The following is a 23,262-nucleotide window of genomic DNA, read 5'->3' on the forward strand; positions in this document are numbered from 1 at the left end:
GGAGGTCCTGCCTTGTTTTTGTTTTACTTAATATAACATACTAATATTTAATTCATACATATGTGTTTCTTTTTTATATATACTTTTTTCTGAATGTGAATAATATTTCATGAAGTACAAAATCAATGGTTCACATTGGCAGGTCTATTCCATTATCTGTCGTTTGAATACAATATTTCTTTCCCTTGTAGTGTAAAGCCACATTAAAACTTGTCTGTCAATGTCTGATTATTTAAAACAAAAACTATTATCTCATCGATAGAATGCAGCAGTGGATAAGTGAAAATATATATTTAAATAAAAATATCTTGGTTTAGTAAACTCACAATTACGTCGTATAGATACAACTAAATGGAAAAAAAATCAATACGAATATTACTAGGTTTGAAAAAATATTATTGCTGAGTTGCAGTTTATTAACAGAATTTTAATTGGCTGGTATAAATAACTTAAAGTTAATGGAAAGAACAAAATATTACATAAAACGTTTGTTTGTTTGTTTGTTTTGGAATTTCGCACAAAGCTACTCGAGGGCTATCTGTGCTAGCCGTCCCTAATTTAGCAGTGTAAGACTAGAGGGAAGGCAACTAGTCATCACCACCCACCGCCAACTCTTGGGCTACTCTTTTACCAACGAATAGTGGGATTGACCGTCACATTATACGCCCCCACGGCTGGGAGGGCGAGCATGTTTAGCGCGACGCGGGCGCGAACCCGCGACCCTCGGATTACGAGTCACACGCCTTACGCGCTGGGCCATGCCAGGCCCATTATCCGCTCAGCCCACCGAGGGGAATCGAACCCCTGATTTTAGCGTTGTAAATCCGGAGACATACCGCTGTACTAGCGGGGGGCATTACATAAAACAACTTTATAATAAAATAACTCTGTGTGTAACATAACTTATAATACATATTTTTTATTATGGAATTAAATTTCGACTTTTTGCCTGACTTTGCTTTTGAGACCTAAACTGAGGCTATTTATCTTAAGAAAGATATATGTTCCTCAAGAATACATTATGCCTCATAATTAATTCAAAAATGCAATAACAGTAACGTTTACAGTAGACAAGTTGCTATTATTGTTTTTTGAATTAATTATTTATTTAAATAGGTTCCTCACTGTACACTGACTATACTGATAGTCACCAAAAACTTTTCCACTATCAATTCTAACTTATATATTACCATACGCAGAAAAAAATGTTTATTTTTCGTTGTTATCATAAAATCATAACTCTCTCTTTTTTTTATTCCTTTACGGACCCAGCATGGCCAAGTAAATAAGACGCTTGATTCGTAATCTGAGGATCGCGGGTTTGACTCCCCGTCACACCAAACATGCTCACCATTTCAGCCATGGAGGCGTTATAATGTGATGATCAAACCCACTATTTATTTCAGTAAAACAGCAGCCCACAAGTTGGCGGTGGGTGGAGATGACTAGTTGCATTCCCTCTAGTCTTAAACTGCTAAATTAGGAACGGCTAGTGCAGATAGCTCTCCCGTAGCTTTGCACGAAATTCAAAATAAACAATAAGGATGTAGCAGAATCCCTAAAGGGTTTTGTTAAGTGAGAATAAGTTATTCAAACATACCTACTATACCATTAAACGTTCATAAGCTCTATTAAAAAATCATGGAGATACTACAGTTCAATGGCCACGTTACGGACGTGCCTATTGTCAGACTGTGTATCTAAGAAACCATATCATAGTTCTCATCTTGTTGTCGAAGAAACGCGTTCCATACTTTGAGGCCGTGATTACGTTATCAGTGTTGACTATTAAATCCCACCATACGATTAAAGTAACCTAACAGTTAACGTTGGGTGATATTGATCAACTATCTTCCCTTTATTCTTTCATATCAAAACGTTCCCTCACCCTAGAATCTGAGTTTTGATGCCCGTGGTAGAATGAGCACGGATAGCCCATTTTGTGGATCTGTGCTTCATTACAAACGTAAATAATAATTTCAAATTTACAAAGCCCATGTGTAGTTTTCTGTGTATTTCGGAAATCAATCAAACGAATGTTGCCACAAAATCTACACTGTTACAGAAAAAATCTATTGACTAAAACATGCTTCACGAAAAACATATACAATTTATGATGACGAGAAACCCACTTGAAGTAAAAATGTATCTCAGGATGGCTGGTATGGGTATTAAAATACTCTTGCTAATAAAGCAGAGAACAGCGTTTCGACCTTCTTAAATCATTTTCATGATGGCCTAATCAATTTAGTTTCTAGTAATGCGAATTTCCAGAAAAAGCATAATGTATTCAAAACATTATTCTGTTGTTTAAGCGCATCAGAACTTCTGATAAATATGAAATAAAAGCATTCTGTATGTCAGAAAGACTCTCTTTATTTACTTCAAAACTATGATTCTGATAAATAATTGATAAATATTACTTATCAAGCCTCAATTATTTATTGTAAAAGTAAGGTCAAAATAAATGATACTAAACGCAACTACCTAAATAATCTGACCACAAACTGTTAATCTCTTATCAGAGAACATGTCACATATTACAAGAACAGATACATGTTTAACTTAAGAAAACCCAACGCTCTTATGACTGATTTGAATTTTCGCAAAGCTAAACGAGTGTTATTTGCACTAGCCGTCTCTAAGTTACGGTAAGAGACTGGAAGGAGGAACAGTGGCATATTTAGAGTGGGGCTAGACTGGGCTCAGCTCCAGAACTCGAGGTCTTAATGAGGGCCCATTGATAATTATATTCTATGTAAAAAATTACATGGAATGTAGGGCCCACAAAAATGGTTAGTTCCTGGGCCTACACAACTTTATATCAGTAACTGGAGATGAAGCTAGTCATCACCAGCCACTGCCAACTCTTAGGTTACTCTTTTTACCAACGAATAGTTGTAGTAGACTTCACAGTATTTCCCAGCTGACATGACGAAAATGTTTAGTAGGACAGAGGTTCAAACTCGCGAGCTGTATATTGCGAGTTGAGCCCCCTAACCACCTGGTCATGCTAGGCCTATTTCCTTACGGTTAGCTAAAACGCGTGTGAACTAACCTGAATAATCTAGTCGTCAGGCTCCACCTATCTCAGTTTGCTGATCGATTGTAGTGAGACAAGTCAGTAAAGAACACTGATTCACCCAATTTACTTGTAATAAAGCTACATCGCAAATTTTCAATAATCTTTTCCTGCGTGTATATAATGATTTCATTATGGGACGCTGTTTATGAGAGCATTAGGTATTTCTTCCAGAAACATGATTGAGTAAATATAATTTAAGTGTTTTAATTTTTTCAGAAGATTAGTATTTATTTTGTTCTTTGTTGTAACGTTTGTTTGTTTGTTTTAAAATACGCGCAAAGCTACTCGAGGGCTATCTGCGCTAGCCGTCCCTAATTTAGCAGTGTAAGACTAGAGGGAAAGCAGCTAGTCATCACCACCCACCGCCAACTCTTAGGCTATTCTTTTACCAACGAATAGTGGGATTGACCATCACATAATAACGCCCCCACGGCTTAAAGGGGCGAGCATGTTTGGTGCGACCGGGATTCGAACCCGCGATCTTCGGATTACGAGTCGAACGCCTTAACACGCTTGGCCATGTCAGGCCACTTTGTTGTAACACATCACATAATTCATTTTAATTTCATGGTTTGTTTGTTTATTTTGGAATTTCGCGCAAAGCTACGCGGGAGCTATCTGCACTAGCCGTCCCTAATTTTGCAATGTAAGACTAGAGGGAAGGCAGCTAGTCATCACCACCTACCGCCAATTCTTGGGCTACTCTTTTACCAACGAATAGTTGGATTGGCCGTCACATTATAACGTCCCCACGGCTGAAAAGAGCGAGCATATTTGGTGCGACGGGGATTCGAACCCGCGACCCTCAGATTACGAGTCGAACGTCTTAACCCACCTGGCCTGTTTACAACATTATGAGGAAGTTATACGAATAACAAGGCGTAACTATAACTGTAGATTAAAGACGTTTGAGAAGTAAATTTGCAAAGAAAATCCTTGCAATGAAGTCTCGAAAATTTGGTGGTAACTAATTTTAAAAGAACAAACGACTATTGAAAATATGCGTGGATGTTCATTCTAATACAAATTTATTAATATATGTTTAAAGCATCTCTACAGATATCATTACAGAAACAAATGTTAGGCCTGAACTCAAAAGATACAAGTTTTGGTTTGTAACATGCTTTTTTAGAAATATAGGTACATCCCTTTAACATATTACCATTATTATCAAATATTCAATTTCGAACTTTCTCTCCTCCCGCACAAAAAAAAAAAAAAAAGAAAAACACAAAAGATATTACTACATGATAATTTTTTTAATTCAGAATTTCGCTAAACATGTTAATATGTTTTTATGTATGTGATTTAAGTTCATAATATCTCAACGACATCTTAATATATCAAAATCCGCATTTTGCAAAATTTAACTATTTATTCAGAAGTAAATATTTTCACTTTCTTTCTTGTTTTAAATTGATCAAATGAATTTAGGCCTGGCATGGCCAGATGGTTAAGGCACTCGACGAGTTCGAATCCTTGTGACACCAAACATGCTCGCCCTTTGAACTGTGAGAGCGTTATTATGTGACGGTCAATTCCACTATTCGTTGGTAAAAGAGTAGCCGGTGGGTGATGATGACTAGCTGCCTTCCCGCTAGTCTTGCACTGCTAAATTTGGGACGGCTAGCGCAGATAGCCCTCGTGTAGCTTTGGGCGAAATTCCAAACAAACCAAAGCAATCAACTGAGTTTCAAAGTCTTGTTCTAAAAATAATATTCAGAACTTTCATTTGATTTCTTCTGAAGTAAGCTAAAAGCTGTTTAACAGCTTTTAAGTTAAAAGTGCATAATGGCAAAGTAAGAAAGAAAAAAATTGGGTAAATTATTGTCTAGTTATTGTTCTTAGTTATAGTTGATATTCATTGAATACAAGTCTGTTATGTTTTTTTTGGGAGAATGTTTGAATAATGCTTAATCAAGTGCTATTATTTCTCAGCAAAGTATGGTTAAAGTACTTTCTACGAGCTATTTTTCTATCAAAATGTATTTATAGAGCTGACATAGAATGAAAATCAAACTGACGTATTATCTTATTTTCTCCTCTGTGATACTTTCTCTATCAGTTATGTATAATCTATTGTGAGAAAAGTGTAGCTCAAAAAGAAAATTAACGAGTTACTTTCTAGTGAACACAATTTGACGTTAACTAGTCACTTTATTTCTAGATTTTTTCATCATCGGAAATATTTTGTATAATCATCAGTATCATAGTATATAGAAACGTATTATGATAATGTATGTACCTCTTATCTATAGCTATATTTCATGAGGATTATGAAGACTGGTTCCAGCATTCCCACGATACTTCGCTCTACGAAGACCAGAAATTTACCGTCGATTGGATTCTTCCACAGAAAAATCTAAGATAATAATTACTATAGTAACTATTAAGGAAACATAATTACTGAGTAAGTGATACCCTTTCCTAACATATAATTTTCAATTGCTAGCTTTATTTTAATGGCGAAACATCTTCGAATAGTTATGGAATATTTTCATAGTTTTACACAACATTTCAGCAAGAAGTTCTCCAACTTTCTTTCTGAAATTGACACATTTCAAGTTAATTTCAACGGCATGAGACCCATGGTCGATTACCTATAAATTACATGTATTTAATATATTGTTTACTTTTTTAGGATATATATAGCCTTTTAAATCGTTGTATTAAAATATATTGTATAATACTAAATGCAAATTAACTCTCAAAGAATTAAAAGAAGTACCAAAATATGGCATCAAACATGAATTCAAAGAAATGTTGTGACAGCAGTGCTGCAAACTTTCACCTTGTGGGTCAAAAGTAAGTTTATTAACTTACAATGATAAAATCTAGGCATAGCTTTCAAGCGCTACAAAAAATAATGAGATTTTGAATGTGAATTTTGTTATATCCTTTCTAATTCTGAGGGTGTCATTGATTAAATAGATGATAATGATATATTCTTATCACAAACTGTGCAGAGCAAAAGTTTGTTCATAGAACATGATGAAGCGTTATTGAATTTGGAACAGATCTTCGCCCACTTTATAGAAATGTTAAGGTTAATGTGGTCAAATGCTCGTATCTTGGCTGCAAGTGCTATGCTATTTATTAAGTTGCCAAATCTCTGTTTATCAAAGAAAAGTATGTAATTGGCACATGTCCAATTAAGGGTAACATTTCATTGTGAATTTTAAAGATACCACCTTTAAACAGGTACAGAGAAATCCGTGAAATATTCAAACTATTATATATTGAAACCAGTTTTGCATACAGAGTATCATAGGAAGGTCGGAACTACTCTACAGGAACATAAGCGAAATGTTCTTTATTATCGATTTACATAAAAAAGAATTATTAAGGATTACTTTAAAATTATACAATATATCACTAATTAACACTTTAATTTAGAGTAGCTGGTGTAAAAACTTTCAAAATAAGCATTAACATTATTGCACAAGATATATTTAAAACAATAGTGAATTTACGATGTAAAAGAAAGTGATCGATATCATTTTGTAGAAAATTCGTAGACGGCAGCACAAACCTCTCGTTAGATGCTTGTCATCTTATTCCGTTAGTGTTATATAAAAATTTAAGGGCTATAACTAGTTAGTAATATTGAGTTTGTTTGTAATTTTAATATCCTCTTAAGCAGCATAGCATGGGAGATTCAACTTACGATCGTGCTATAACTGTTTTTTCTCCTGATGGTCATTTATTTCAGGTTGAATATGCGCAAGAAGCGGTGAAAAAAGGTTCTACGGCGGTGAGTAGGCCTAGTGCTACTATTGCTACTTGTGGTGTATTGGTGTTAGAAACAAAGTTTCAAAATGCTGGTGAAAAAATATTATAGTTCACATATAGCTAGATTCGCATGCCATAGCATTCTTAAGAGAGATGTGTTGAATCTTGATTGATTTTTACTACATACATTTGTAACTTCTAAGTAATCTGTGATTTTTATAAATTGAGTATAAAGCGTAACTGTCATTTTAAAAGACTGGGAAATAATGCAAATATTTAAATTATTGTGTGAGTTGTACTCTGTAGTAATTTGCAATAATATTCTTATGCGATCTAGAGAATTGTCAAGATACATACGAAAACATTTAAAATAAATGTAGAACTATGTGCATTGAATTAATTATTATTAATCGTTGTTGTTGCATCTTATCATTCAAATATTTGGACTGATGGTTATTTAGTATTTGAAAGATCATTTTCAACTGTCAGGTATCTAGCAATTGGTCCTCCAGTGGGACAGCAGTAAGTCTTCAAATTTACAGTGCTAAAATTGTGGTCAATTCTCCTTGGTGGACGTGGAAAATAGCTTCATGTAACTTTGCTATAAGAAAAATACACACACACACATCTATCCATTGTATTGAATAAAAATATAATGTATTTTCAAAAACTAGTGACAATAACTATGTATTGTATGCCAATTCAAAATTTGCAAAAAAAAAATTGTTTCATCTATTCTACTATGTAATATGCAAAACATGTAGTTGAAAATACATTGTATCAGAATGTTTTGAAGAAGGAAAAATGTAAAGATAATATCAACACTAGAACTTGCCAATACAAATGTATATACTTAATAGTAATACACAATGCTTGAAGTTGGCTGGTGGGTGGTATGTAATGGTGTAATATACCAACACCTATTTAATTTTTTTTTCTTACTATTATGATTCCATTTCTTGCAGATCATTTTCTTAAATTTTTTAGTGTTGGAATTAACATTTATGTTTGTGTTCACTCTACTCTTTCTTTTGCTATGCTGATATTTCCATACCTTCACTATTGTTTTTCCACTTTGAGCACTGGTAACTAGAGCTGAAGGATTTGTGGAATTTGCTGATTGGTTAATCATCAGGTTCTTTACACAGTTACATTCAACTAAAACATTATTATCCAAAGAAATGGCCAAAACCATGTGATGTTAAAAATTGGGTTTTGATACTTGCACTTGGCAGAGCACAGATAGATAATTGTTTGGGTCTGGATTTAACAAAAGAAAAAAATATAATAGATATATTCTGATTAACTGATCAATTTTGTGAGTTGTGACATGATTAAACTAGAAAAATAAACTAATCAAAAATAACAATGAAAAATCATAATACCAATATTTTGTTTGCTGTGTTATTAGAATAATTGAAAGTAATAATAATCAGAAACTCTAATTTTTGTGACATTAATATGTTTTATCATAGTTTCAGTTATTGTATAGTTTAAATAATTAGAAACACTTGTTTATTTTCATGATATCAATCATTTTATATAAAAGTAATAGACATAGTCAATGCTGAAAGGAAATTGGTAATATCAGTTGAGTTAATTGCACAGTAATTAGTCTATACAGATGTGTCTGTGTGTGTGTGTATATATATATATACATTTCTCAAATAGAATATTACAAATATTTTTTTATTATCATGAATCTACAGATCATCTTAAACATGGATCACTAAAAAATCAAGTGACATTTTCTTATCTAGTGAGAGAGAATTATTAAGTTAATTTATTGTATCACTTCTGAATTTTACAATTACTGTCCTTTTTTCATTACCCTAACGATAATGTCTTCAAATGGTAAGCAATTCAATGAATTTAAATTGTAGGATATTCAGACAAGTGATAATGCTTATAAGTCCTGTTTGTGTATGGTTGCATTCTGTAATCTGAACTTGAATAAATGTTCGGACATCTTTTATAACATATTAGTGATTAAAAATTATAAATACATCTGTACCCATTTATGATTACTTCTTTTATGTTATATTTAAAAGTACAAAACAGTTGCCCAATTTTTTGTTTTTGGTGTCTACAAGTAGAACCAAAACAAAGTTTTATGTTCTGTGTTTTAGAATTCAAGTAAGATTTGTTAAAATTTTGTGGGTATTTATATTCTGTATACTATTGCACGTAACGGGAAAAAATACACATTGAGGCTTACAGTATTTATCCAACTAACTTACAGTTAAGAGGCTTGCATTTAAACTTTAAAAATTTGTTATATAGCAGTTTATTAACAAATTACAACTTGTACAGTTTCTGTCAATTTTCTTTGTGTGCAAAAGTTACTCAATAATGAATAGTGGATCACTATTGCAACATGCAACCTGTACAATGGGCAAAAGTATTTTAGCCTTCATATGAACATCACTTTACACTTTGAATTACCAGAGTCTGAATCAGACTGTCATCATTAATTCACAGACACATCTTGAATATAACTACTTATTAGCAATGATGAGAAAACCCATTTGTAGAGAAAAATATATGTAAAAATGGCTGGTTTGGGTTGAGAAAACTCCTCTACATAAAAATTTTCTCAACCCAAACCAGCCATTTTTACATTTAGTGTAACTACTTACATAACAAATCTAATTTTTTGTATGCAACAGACTTTTATATTTAACACAAAACCTACCGTATTCCATGTAAAGATATAATAAATTCAAAATTATAGTCAATGTTTCTTCAGTACTTATGTTCAAGGTGTGTGTGAATTGGTGATGAGTCTGATTCAGACTCTGGTAATTCAGAGTATAAAGTGATCATATTGAAGGCTGATATACTTTTGTCCATTGCACAAGTTGTATATTGCATTTTTACAAGCTTTACAACCTCTGAAGTGTGTACTTACATTTTATTTCAGGATCTCTTTTTTTTTTTTTTTTTTTTGTATCTGGCATTTACTCTCTTTTATATTGAAATGTTGTTAAATTGGCAATGCTCGGGTAAGATTAATAGTAGATAACTCTGACATCATACAAATGCTATGTTGAATGGCACTATTGAAGGTTGTGGCATATGCATGATAAAACTCACTTGTTGTGAGTAGGTTTAAAGCATCAAAATTAAATGAAATTTAACCTTTCACTTGTATATCAATCTGAATAAGTATGTAGGAGTTTAAAATAAGTCATCAAGCAAACCTTTGTAATATAGATATCTGGAAACAAGATGCTACTCCATTATAAACAAGTACATTTCTGGGTCTGTTAGTCCTAATACTGAAATATACACACACAAAATTTTAAAAGCAATAAACTTTGTTTTTTCCTTGTCATGAGTAGCATGATAAAATTACTATACTAGTACTGCAAGCTGTTTCATTCTGAGTTAAGAAGAAAATTAAACATGTTTTATAAAATAGTATATTTTGGTAAAATACTTTCATAAATGTAACTTTAAAAAGTCCATATGTGTATAACTTGACAAAAGTGAATAATTACATTAATTTATTGTTAAAAATGTAAACAAAAATCACTGAATAAATAAAGTACAAAACATCAAACTAAACTTTAAAGACTAACCTTTTGCTGACAGGAGCTCTTCAGCTGTGAGGTTATGCAAAAAAGAAGTCAACATAATACGTTTGTTGAACTCTGAAAATACCTGTTTGCAATCAAACTCATGTTTCGTTAAATTTTGATTTCAAAAATACTTTGTATTTTGGAACTATTTGTATATTATGTGGTACTCTAGCAGAACAGTTCTAGTTGTTGAACTTGGTAAAGAATATCCTTCACTTTAAAAAGTTGCTAAAACAATTTTTAACTGTGAAAAAGAAATTGCTGTGAAAAAACATTTTGAATTCTCATTGTAGGATAGCCTTTATTTAGTTTTATTCAAATCATTCATTTAACACCTGGCTATTAAATATAAATAACTGTCATTTATGTTGTTTGCAAAAACCAAGATGTATTTAATAAATAATAGATTTAATAAGAAAATTTAAAAATAACCACCATAACAAACTTGGAAACAGTTTAATTCTGTTTTTGGAACTTCATGGCATTGTCATGTAACCAGAAGTTAATGTTGTATTTGTCACTGTGTCCTTCATTTTCTTTTTTTTTTAATTGCAGGTTGGTGTTCGGGGGAACACAATTGTTGTTTTAGCAGTTGAGAAAAAATCTGTTGCAAAGCTCCAAGAGGAACGAACAGTCAGGAAAATTTGTTTACTTGACGATCATGTTGTGATGACTTTTGCCGGTAAGTCTTAAGTTTGAGAAGGATTTGAGTTCTTGCATAAGTAAATATGATAATTGTTAAGGTAACTACAAGTGTTTGTTTAGGGTTATACAATTCAAATAATATTATGCAGCAGTAGTATTAATTACATGTATACAAGAAATGTCTAGAAAATTAATGTTTTAACTGAATATAAATCTATATCATGAGTTAGAAAATATTATGTTTGTTTTTATATGGCATTAAGTTTAATTCCCAATCTTTGTTTTTTTTTCAAACAGATTCATAATTGGCTCACATATGTATCCTAATGCATTGCAAAAAGTTGACTTATTGAATGTAATATTGTATGAATGAGATGCTTGTTTTAGGAGCATTTAGTTTGCTTTAGATCATTTATATATACTCACAAATATGAAATTAAAACCTGAAAAGCCCTCATCCTTTTTAAAAGCCACTGCTGAAAGAGCTTCTAAGTGACACTGATTTTAAAAAAATTGAAGTGTATTGATATGTAAACTCTGACACTTCAGAAACATTTTGTAAAAGCAAAGTCTTTTGTAGAAAGATTTAGGTGAAAATGCAAAAATATAACTGGACAAAAAACAAATTTTGTTGGATCTTAAAATCTCAAGATAAAGGGTGTTGAACTACCTGCCAGAGAAAGTAGGGTCAGTCTACAAGTTACAGAAGACATTAAAACTAGAGAAATAATTTTGTCTTGTGGGAAAATATTTAAATATGGATGATAGGTGAAATAAATTTGAGTTTTTTGACCATAGAAAAGTGCCTATTGAAAACTAATTGGTATGTTATGGCCCTTTTGTAAGGATATGGGACATATTGATGTGTTTAATGTATTTTGTAAAGATTTGTCATTGTGATATGTTCCCTTAAAAATACATACTAGCATAATTAGACATTTTTGCAAGGACACATTAATTTGTATCAAACACTGACACTTTGGTTGAGTATATTTATTATGTTAGCTTTGTTGAACTTGCATGTTATCTGATAAAACTTTTATTTGTAGGGTTAACTGCAGATGCAAGGATATTAATTGACAGGGCAAGAGTGGAATGTCAAAGTCACAAGCTGACAGTGGAAGATCCAGTAACATTAGAATATATTACACGTTACATAGCTCAATTGAAACAGGTATGTTCAAGTGTCAGTTTACTCGTGTAATTCTAGGAAAGATATAAACACTACATACAGTAGAAGTACAGGGAAATAATTGACAATATATTTACTGTAGAGCTTCATGTTCTTCTTTGTTCATTTTAATTTCACTGGCTTTTGATTACTGAACTGTAATTTCCAATAAATTACACCAGGGCTTAATGCTGAAAACTTATAATTTAATACCTATGTTGAAAACACTGTAAGCAACTTTACACTAAAGAGACAAACAAACCAATAAATGACAAGATCAAGGCTTCCAAATATAATAGTTATTTTAATAATATACTAAAATGAATGGTTTTTGACTATAAAACACATTTAATTTGAGACATTAACTGAGGTACTTGGTTCTAGAACTGAAAATGATTACTTTTGAAACTTGCTACTTTTTTTCACAAATATTTTTCTTCTGTGTAAATATATAAAAATGAAAAAAGTATTTCACTGAATTCTTACATTTAATCATTCAAATGGACAAGTGTTGGGTATTGCCTTGTAGTTAGTGTATATGAACTCTGAATCCAAAGGTTCGTATTTCATGATCTGTTGCTGTAAAGAAGTGCTTCTCTCTCCAGAATCAAGAGTACACTATAAGAAAGGCAGAAGTTAGTTTCCACTATTTTGATAATGGTAGCAGTGGGTATGTTTTTTCTACATCTTCCATTTGGTTGATATGTTAGATGAACTGATTCATTTAGTTTTTTAAACACTTTTTGCCACTCAAACTTTTTAAATATGAAGTATTACAGAAAATGTAGTTTTTACAGATTCATTAAATCCCTCTATCATTACAAAATATTAAAAATAAAAATGTTTGATTTTTATGGAATTAACATAAAATTAGTTTTGATATTATCAATTGTTGTTAAGTTTTTGAAATGTAGTTTCATTGTTCATTACATCATGCATAAGCATTATATAATGTCTTGGCCCTGCGTGGTTCGGTGGTTAGGGTGCTCATCTTGTAATTTGATGGTCTTGGGTTTGAATCCTCATCTCACCAAACATGCTTGCCCTTTTGGCTGTGGAAGCATTATAAACAAAGTGACAGTCAATCCCACTATTCATTGATAAAAGAGTAGCTCAAGTGTTGGTGGTGGGTGGTAATGACTAGCATCTTACCTCTCGTCTTACACTACTGAATTAGGGATGGCTAGTGCAGATAGCCCTTGTGTAGCTTTGTGGGAAATTCAAAAACAAATTATAATGGTTTTATCAAATTGATAAAACTTAACTTAATCAAGGTTCTTGTTCTTCATTATGGTTTTTTACAAGTGGTGAACAGCCAAGGTTGTAATAACTTAATTATAAAGTTTAGATCTGATTTTTCAAGAAAAAGAGTTAACTTATAAAAATAAATTTGTTTTACAATAACACAAATGTAGAAGACTTAAGGAAGTATAGCTTGGGTTGTAAATATATATGCATACTAATATAAAGTCTAGTTTAATCATGAGCAAAGATGCTCGACTGATTTCTGTTTGAAAACAGTTTTTTTGTAACAATCTTCTTCCTTAACACCAGAAGGTGTATTTTTTTATTAATTTGTTAGTTCCAAACTTAATAAATTTCACGTAACTTCTAGATCCTTTTTCCCATAGATCAAAATTTAACACAGTGTTGAAGGAAGAGCTTTTACTAGATCACAGCTATAGAATTTGATTCACCACACTACATTTATTTTGTTGGAAATAAAATTATAGCTTGCATATAAATGGAAAATTGGTGAATGTTTTAGCAAAAATAGTGTTTAGTGGGCTAAATATACCACACCTAAAACATTAGTTCACAAACTGTTGGGACATATTTTTAGTGTAATAAAGGTGTTTGTAGCCAGATTTATTCTTAGCTATATAATTAAGTAAAAATAACAGTTTATCTCAATGTTGAAATCTGTTGTGTTTTCAAAGCATAATTTAGATAAATTTTAAAAAGCCCTGAGCAATCTTTGCAGTGAACTTTGGTTAACATGAAAAAAAATTATTGTTGGTTAAACGTCAAAATTGAGTATTACGTCAATGGCATAAGATAGATGAAGAGAGAGTTTGGTCTGAGATTACAATTGTTATTTTAACAATATTTTAATCTTTGTTATTGAGGTTGTTTACTTTACAAATTTATCTGTTGTATTACTGCTGTAGTTAGTTTAACTACATATTATTCCACAGGAACTGCAGAGTGGTGAAGAAATTAAAAAAATGTTACACTTATACAAGTTTAAAAGCCCTTTGAAGGGTTCATAATAAAATCCACTTTAAATAAGTACAGACCATGTGGTATTGCTTTTACTACTGAAACATTTCTAAAAACCTTTAACACACCTAAATTTTGTGTCTGTTATTTCCAGCATTTTCAAATCAAGAATTGTTTTTAATGTAGATAACATTATTTAGGAAGTAGAGAAATTGTCAAAGGACTGGTGTGCTTCCAGAAAGATTTAAATCTACAAGTTCTAATGCTAATGGAAATAAAAGACACTTTTGTTAATTTTAGGTTTGTAAAATTGAAGCAATTTCTAAGTTTGTTGATGTGTCATGATAAATCTGAAATAGTTGAAGGAAGTGTTGTAAGAATAATAAAGTCTGAAATAAAATGTCAGAGTAAAGATACACTTTCCTAAGTTTCATGTGAACATATGTTTAATACATTACAAATTTTTAACAGGAAAATATGCTTAAATATCTAGCCATTTCAAGAAATGTACAGAGTGCTTATTTGTTAAGTGTAAGATGTGACAAACTAGTTAGTATTTTAAACTGAATACTAAAACAGATTTGGATTAGCTCATTATATTGTAAACCAAAAATTGTTTATCAAATATCTTGCTGTCCTCTTAATAGATCATAAAATTTAGTTTTATGATTTATAGATATTCAAATTTCAGAAATCATTTCAAGAGTTTGAGGAAAAAAATGTAGGTTAATATCAAACTCATTATAAATCAGACTGGGTTCTAAAGCAGTTTTGAACACGTTTACTTCTTTTAGTCTAATAAATAACTTCAAAAGTATCTTCTTCATTCTTGCAATATCATTATTTTATTTGTTTTTTTTCTAGCGTTACACACAAAGTAATGGTAGACGACCCTTTGGAATATCTGCACTGATTGCTGGTTTTGATTATGACAACACACCTCATCTTTTCCAATCTGATCCCTCAGGTGTCTACCATGAGTGGAAGGTAGGTTTAAAAAGATTAACTCACAGGTATTTACTACAAACATGGTAAATTTCAGAAAATTAACATCAGTGATGTCAAGAAAACCCACTTGTAGAGAAATATATATGCAAAAACGACTCGTTTGGGTTGAGAAAATATTTTACGTAGAAGAGCGAACAACGTTTCGACCTTCTTCGGTCATCATCAGGTTCACAAAGAAAGAAAGAGGTAACTGACCGGAAGCTGACCACATGTTTGGAAAGGGTTGTGTAACTGAGTGTCGGAATGTAGAGGGAGATGTTAATGTTTGAATATATAATTTTATATTATTTATTTTATTATATTTAATACAGGTATAAAGGCATTTCTTTATATTGGTTCATTTTGGGTTTAAGTTGTTGTATAAGTAAGGCTTCTTTAATTTTGCATTTGTTTATGTTTGTTTCTTAACATATTTAACATATCCAACCAACAATTAAACACAGATGAGATACATCTGCCTAACAAAGGACTCAACTTCACAATAGCACCTAGGTACATTCCAACCATAGAAATCAAAACATGTTTAGAAGATCTAGCCAGGAGACTTGTGATACTTTCTACAGAAACAAAAACAAGGAAACAATAAAAAACAACCAACAGAAAGAAGACAACTTAGATAATTTTATTGACATCCAACAGCCAAACTTTCCAGGTAAAATTAAAAATTTATATTTTCCAGAAATGCCTAAAAACATCTTAAACAATTTTTTCAAAGAATTTTCTCACAAAACCATCAACATAATTTCACAAAACAGAAAGCTAAAAAACGATCTTACAAAAGGAGACATTAATTCCATTAAAAACCTAAAACAAGACAAAAACATAAAAATTCTAAAAGCAGATAAAGGTAATGCTATAGTCGTAATGAACACGAATGAATACATCCAAAAAATGAAGAACATCCTATCAGACACGAACAAATTTAAACCAATACACACAAATCCAACAAAGACACACAAGATGCAACTAAACAAATTACTACTAAAAAAAAAAAAAGCCAACACAATTTCACAAACACTTTATTCTTACCTACGTAAAATTGACTCACGCACACCACAAATATACGGCATCCCCAAACCTCAAAAACTAGATTGTCTATTACGACCAATAATGTCCACATATGAATCGTTTAATTACAATCTTGGTAAATACATAGCATGGGCATTCTCCAAATATGTAACATCAGCCAGCTCATTTATCAAAGACTCTTTTAATTTCAAGTCTAATCTAAATCAACTTAATCATAAAGCCTTAATGGCCAGTTTCGATGTTATATCCTTCTTTACAGAAGTTCCAACCACTGAAGCCTGCAAGATAGCTTGAGAACTCTATATCCGAGACCCTAACCCAACTATAGACATTCCCAGCAACTAATTAACAACCCTCCTAGAATTCACCACGATAAAGACAAACTTCATGTTCAACAACCACAACTATATACAAACAAATGGCCTAAGCACGGGCAACCCAGTATCACCAGTTCTAGCCAATATTTTTATGACACAAGTTGAAACAAGAGCAATTAACACAGCATTACATCCACCACTATACTGGTACAAATATGTAGATGACACAGTTGTGGGATTCAGATCTACAGAACACACACTTAATTTTTCAATCACATTAACTTCACATGTGAACAGGAAGAAAGCAATCAGATATCATTTCTTAACCTCAAAATTACAAGAACCAACACACAATTCAAAACAGAAATCCACCGAAAAATCACCCATACTGGACTATACATTCCTTGGGACTCAGCACATGAAACAAAAGAAAAACTCAACATTCTAAGAAACCAAATAAACACAGCCATAAAACTATGCTCACCAGATAACATTAACGATGAATTAGACAAAGTAAAACAATACTTTATCAACATCAATAAGTTTTCTCCACAAACCGTAGAAAACATTATACGCACACACAGACTGAAAGCAAAATCAACCAACAAAAGTAAATATATCTCGCGAATCAAAAAATCACGAAACCATATACTGCTGCATACCATGTATCCCCGACATCAGCAGACAAATAACCAACATTTGGCAAAAACTAGTAACAAAATATGGCATTCCAGTTAATACCAAATTTATTCAAAAACCAGGCACAAAACTGAGGTCTATACTATGTAAAGACTACACTGACAAACACCACACCAACATTATTTATAAAATACAATGTGATAACTGCCACGACTTCTATATTGGAGAAACAAGTAGAAAAATGGAAACCAGATTCAAAGAACGTAAGTCACCTTCACACGTTTTCGAACACTGCAAGTCAAATAAACACAACATAACCATAGAAAACACTCAAATACTAAATAAAGAAACAAACATAAACAGATGCAAAATTAAAGGAGCCTTACTTATACAACAACTCAAACCCAAAATAAACCAATATAAAAGAACACCTTTACACCTATATTAAATATAATAAATAATATAAAATTATATATTCAAACATCTAACACTGCCCTCTACATTTCGACACTCAATTACACAACCCCTTCCAAACATGTGGTCAGCTTCTGGTCAGTTACCTCTTTCTTTCTTTGTGAACCTGATGATGACCGAAGAAGGTCAAAATGTTCGTTCTTTTACGTAGAATATTTTCTCAACCCAAATGAGCCTTTTTGCATATATAGAAAATTAACATGTTTATTATGAATGCATAGTTAGTTTCAAAAACATTTAATTGATGGGTGTTTATTATGAGTGCAGGGTAAGCTTTAGTGGAAGATAAATAACTTAATAAGAATCTCTGAATCTAACCATAAATGGAAGGAAAATTTCGTAAAAAAATTTATCTTGTCCAACCATGAATAGAAGATCAATTTTCAAAGCATATTTTTCTCTGGTATTTTGTGACTGAATAACAAATTCCAAGTATACACTAAATTCTATGAAAAATGTTGAATAGGTTACTGAACTAGATTGTTGGGTGGTAGAAATGTCACTGTGTAACAACTTCTTAAACCTTGTGATAGTAGTTCATAATAGGGATTGCACGTAATTGCACAAAACCCAGTTAGAATGTTTGAGCAAAAAGCATCTTTAACAGTGAAGGTTCAGTTCAAACAACACTTTAAAACCTTTGTTGCTGACGACTTAGGCTGTGCACATATGAAAATGCACAAAAAAAACACACACACATTAAACATACAAAGAAAATCTCAAATTGTCCCTTTGTAATAATTATTTTCTTGCCAGCCTACAACACAAACGGCTTGGTATATTACACTCAAACTTTTTGTAGAATGTTGAATAAGGTATTACAAAGATCATAGGGGTATTAAAATGTTTTTGTTTCTTCAATATTTTAATTAAGCTAAAAACATAATTGTAGCATAAATGATTGTATCACTACTTCTTGAAGTTTTCTTTTAAATATCTAGTGTTCCTTTTAAAATGATTTGAACGCTGTGCAGTCTGTCTTTTGGGAGCCAAACCCTATACTGTGTAAGAAGTGAAGGAGTAGAAAAAATCAGTACATATAACATTAAATTATATCATGTTCATAGAATAATTACTTTAAAAAACACGAAGGTTTATTTAAAGCAACATTTTAGACGTGTACTTTTTATTTGTTGTGTGCTAATACAGGCATATATTTGCTCATTATTGTGCATTACGTATAGAGAACTTAGTTATGCAGAAACAATAAATGGTCACCTTATTCTAAAAAAACATTATCCCTGACAATCTTCAGCTACAGCTTAACATTTTACATTTGGAACGAATGCGATAAAATAGTCAATAGTTGCAGTATATCATCATAAACTTTATCAGCTAGCTATGTATAGGTGGCTATCAAATCAAATAATCAAATTCCTCTTTTGAATCCACAAAAAAATGAGTTTTTAGTTTAAGTAAATGGCTACAATATCTCCAGGCCTTGTTTGCTTATTGTTTTTACAATTTTTATAATCTCAATTAGCAGGTTTTTAAATTACTTTTTTTTTATCTAATTATATTTATGTATTTTTTAATAAAGGAAGACTCACTTTCAGGTATGATTGTAAGTTATTTGCAAAAAATGAAAAACTAGCTAATTGTAACTCCTGCATAATGTATTTGCTTAGCTAACTGTAGGTTCACATAGCAACATCCATCTGGTGTGTAATATATATTCCATTGAATACCTGTCATAATGTGAATATACATGTTGCTTGAAAGAGATCAAAAGTAAATGATTTAATTTCATATAAAACTAAGATTTATCCTTCTTTCAGATATCACGCTATCTTTATGAACTAAAATATATTGTTTCTTTCATTAAAATATATTTTTTGGCTGACTGTGCTAAAGTGTGGGCACTTGACACATTTTATTGGTTTCAGGCTAATGCAACTGGTCGGAATGCTAAAACTGTTAGGGAGTACTTAGAGAAGAACTACAATGAAGAAGTGGCAAAGTCTGATGAAGCAACAATAAAGCTTGCTATAAAAGCTTTGTTAGAAGTTGTGCAAGGCAAGAATGTAGAGGTAGCGATAATGAAAAGGGGACAATCGCTAAAGGTGAGTCAGATTGTGAAGCTGAACATCTGAAATTTTCCTGTTTCTTTTCATTATTGTATAGAAGGTTAATTGCTCATTAAATTTATATTTACTCTTTAAAGTTAAATTGGTTTCTTGAAAAGCAAAAAATGAATTTGAAAAGGTGTTGCATTAGTTCTTCTATTTTCCTGTTTCATGTTCTGAAGCACATTCTGCAGTTCAGTAAAAACCACTTGAAAGATTGCAGGCTTCTTGTATGGTGTAGTTTCAGATTTCATTTGTTGTTCCTTTATATATATAGTGTATAATGCTTGTATTAGCATTTGGACAATACAAAGTTGTGTGTTTCTTATATACATTGCAAATCATGGTGTCTGTCTGAGGAATCATCTGTTTTTTTCTTTCAAAAGCTGTGCACACAAACAAAGCTCAACATTAAGTTTGAAATGATAATAGAACAGACATGGATAATATTTACATCAAATTTGATTTTGTAAGTGGGATATTCTGCACTAAATTATTAGGAACTAATCACTGTATCATTCACATATCAAAATGTGACATAACTGAAAGATTAAAAATACAGATTTACTGTATGTTATTGTGGAGTGGCTTTTAGTATGACTGAAATGCTCAATAACAACTTTTTATGGTGGGTGATATAAGTACAGAATGTTGACACCTTTTCAAAGTCCATGAAATAATTTAAATATATTAACTTTTACTGTCACTAGGTATGGTTACTTTTGTTTTTATATTATATATAGGATTTTTTGCTAAATACAATCACATTGACTGAAAATGTGTGCAGAAATGCTTTTACTTAACCTGTAAAATTTTACAAATTTTGGTAAACCATGTGTTGAAGCTAAGACCAGTCTTTTATGCTTATATTTTAAATTACTAAAGCGATGCATGGTTTAATTATTATCACTGACAATGTTTGACATAGTGCCTAGCATTGGAGGGAATGTTTCCGTGTTTGAAGATACTGTGAACAATTGAAATAATTGTCTTTTATGAATATTTTAATTACAATGTTCTATGTACTACCAGACAATACTTACATCAAGTATATACCTTTGACCTTGTAACTAGTTAATGTGCAGAAATACTTCCAAAAATATTTAATCACTAGTCCTCAGGCCTGATTGTTTGATTTTATTAGCATTGTAACAAATTTATCTTCAAATTAAATCTAATTTGTAACTGTCTACTATCATGTAACTTTAGTTGTACTTCAGTCATTTTACCCTCAGTGTAGGAAATTTGATTATGCTTAATTTGTTACCTACACTTTCTGATAATTTTGAAAAGTCTCATAACTTTGTTTTCAATATAGCTAGAGTGAATAAACAGACCCACTTGTAAGCCATGGAATGAAGACACGTTATGTACTGGGATGTTTTTTAATTTGTCTGTCTTATGGCAAAGTAAGCCATAAATTCACATGCACTTCCTTTACCTTTGTTTTGCAGATTAAAAGATATAAATGTTTGAGTTTTTAAAATGAAAACTTTAATTATTGAAAGCATGAAGCTATTTTACATTTTTTAAATAATTACAATGTCAACTTAAGCAATTTTTGGAGTGTCTTTTTGTAATAAGTAACTCTTAAAACAATTTTTTCCTTTATTTTCACTGTTTTCAAACTATTAATTACAAAATAATTACATTTCCCCACTTGACATTTTTGAATTAAAAATCAGATATATTAAAAGGTTTTATCATGTTCATATTTCATATAAAGTCAGATTATTCATGGCTGTGATACAGTGCATGTTTTAACCACAAAAATAGCAACATAATTTCTAAGAGAACTTGCTTAAGTTAAGTAAGTGCTAATAATTACTTTTTATTTTCATATAATTTGCACTTTTTGTACAATTTGATCAGTTCTGTGGTACATCTTATTACCTCTGCCAAATGAACTATTGTTTTCACTCATTTCTTAGTGTGTGTGTGTGTGTGTGTGTGTGTGTGTGTTGTTGAACATTAAAATTGTAAAGGTTTTCATTTCACTTTGATTGAATTTGGTACAAACAACTGTTTACCGTTTTTGCTAAATGTAGCCCAGTGATAGAGAATGCACTAAAGGTCATCTACTTTCATTATAATGGTAACAAATCAGGATTTTTAATATAGTTAAAACTCTTAAATAAATTGAAATAGAAAGATGATTTTGGCACCTAGACCTACAGTGTTGAGTATGGGAATTTGTTGTAAAATTTATAATGGTTATTGCAAAAAAATAAAAAAATAGTATAGTACAGAAATGAATAGTTAATCAAAATAGTACAGTCTTCCTCAAACCTTGGATCATACAAGCAGGCAAACAAAAAGAAAAATTTGGCATCTAGTGCTACTAGCCAGTTGTCTTTCTTTTAGTCAAAAGTTAATCAGTGACAGGTGGCATTAGTAGCTTTACAATAACAAGATAGGGCAAGCAAGTTTGGTAGCAATATTTATATACTTATGTAGGTAAGATAATCAAATTAGTAATAATTAGAATCCTGATTTTAATTAGTTGATTTATATTTTAATAACAATCATTTTCTTCATAATTCCATTTAAGTTATTAATTTATGTATTACTAATCAGTGTAATGGCTACTCTAAGGTAATTGATTATATTGATCAAGTTGCCCAACTTCAGTGCAAGTTGCATTTTTTAAATGTGGTTTTTGTTTGTAGTCTCTAATACACAATTTAAAAACCACAAATTTTGCTTATGCATCTAAGGAAATAATTGTTTCCATTTTTGTCTGTAATTCAGATGCTTGACTCTGAAGACATAGAAAAGTATACTGCAGAAATAGAAAAAGAAAAGGAAGAAGAGGCTGAGAAAAAGAAACAAAAGAAGTGAAGAGAACATTCAGTTGTTTCTATCTCAAAACTTATTGTGACAGATATTTGAAATAAAATGAGATTTTTGCAACTGGCAAAAGAAAGCCTAATAATGCTTTCTTGTTCTTATTGTAGTTGATTCTTTTCCATTATTACTTTTATTTCACTGGCATAGCACACATTTATTTAATAAATAATTTTATTAAATTGATTTAATAAAAATAATAGATATGAAGCGAGTAGGATGCATTTAACAAATTAGTGATGTATACTGCTAATAATATATATACTTATATAAAATCATATTCTTCATTTCCTGAATTTATTTCTACATTTTTGGGTTTTTTACTGTTTGAGTTAGATATTTTGACTGCAATCTCCATCTTCAAGTAACTCTGATTTGTAAAAAGAAGATATCTCTACAGAGTTTAATTTCAAGCCTAAGTTTAACCATGCTTTTAATGTGT

The 23,262-nt window shown here is 31.2% G+C and overlaps 1 protein-coding gene across 1 annotated transcript; it reads left to right on the plus strand.

Moving 5' to 3' along the window:
• The first annotated feature begins 6,595 nt into the window (after positions 1 to 6,595).
• Prosalpha4 (proteasome alpha4 subunit) lies at positions 6,596 to 22,905 on the plus strand. Its single transcript, XM_076476193.1, has 6 exons — positions 6,596 to 6,839; positions 10,957 to 11,083; positions 12,096 to 12,220; positions 15,305 to 15,427; positions 19,794 to 19,970; positions 22,725 to 22,905. The coding sequence occupies exons 1-6, from the start codon at positions 6,735 to 6,737 to the stop codon at positions 22,812 to 22,814; spliced, it is 747 nt and encodes a 248-aa protein (XP_076332308.1). The 5' UTR covers positions 6,596 to 6,734; the 3' UTR covers positions 22,815 to 22,905.
• Positions 22,906 to 23,262: the final 357 nt, after the last annotated feature.

Source organism: Tachypleus tridentatus, chromosome 13 (genome assembly GCF_004210375.1).
Source record: "Tachypleus tridentatus isolate NWPU-2018 chromosome 13, ASM421037v1, whole genome shotgun sequence".
NCBI lineage: Eukaryota > Metazoa > Arthropoda > Merostomata > Xiphosura > Limulidae > Tachypleus > Tachypleus tridentatus.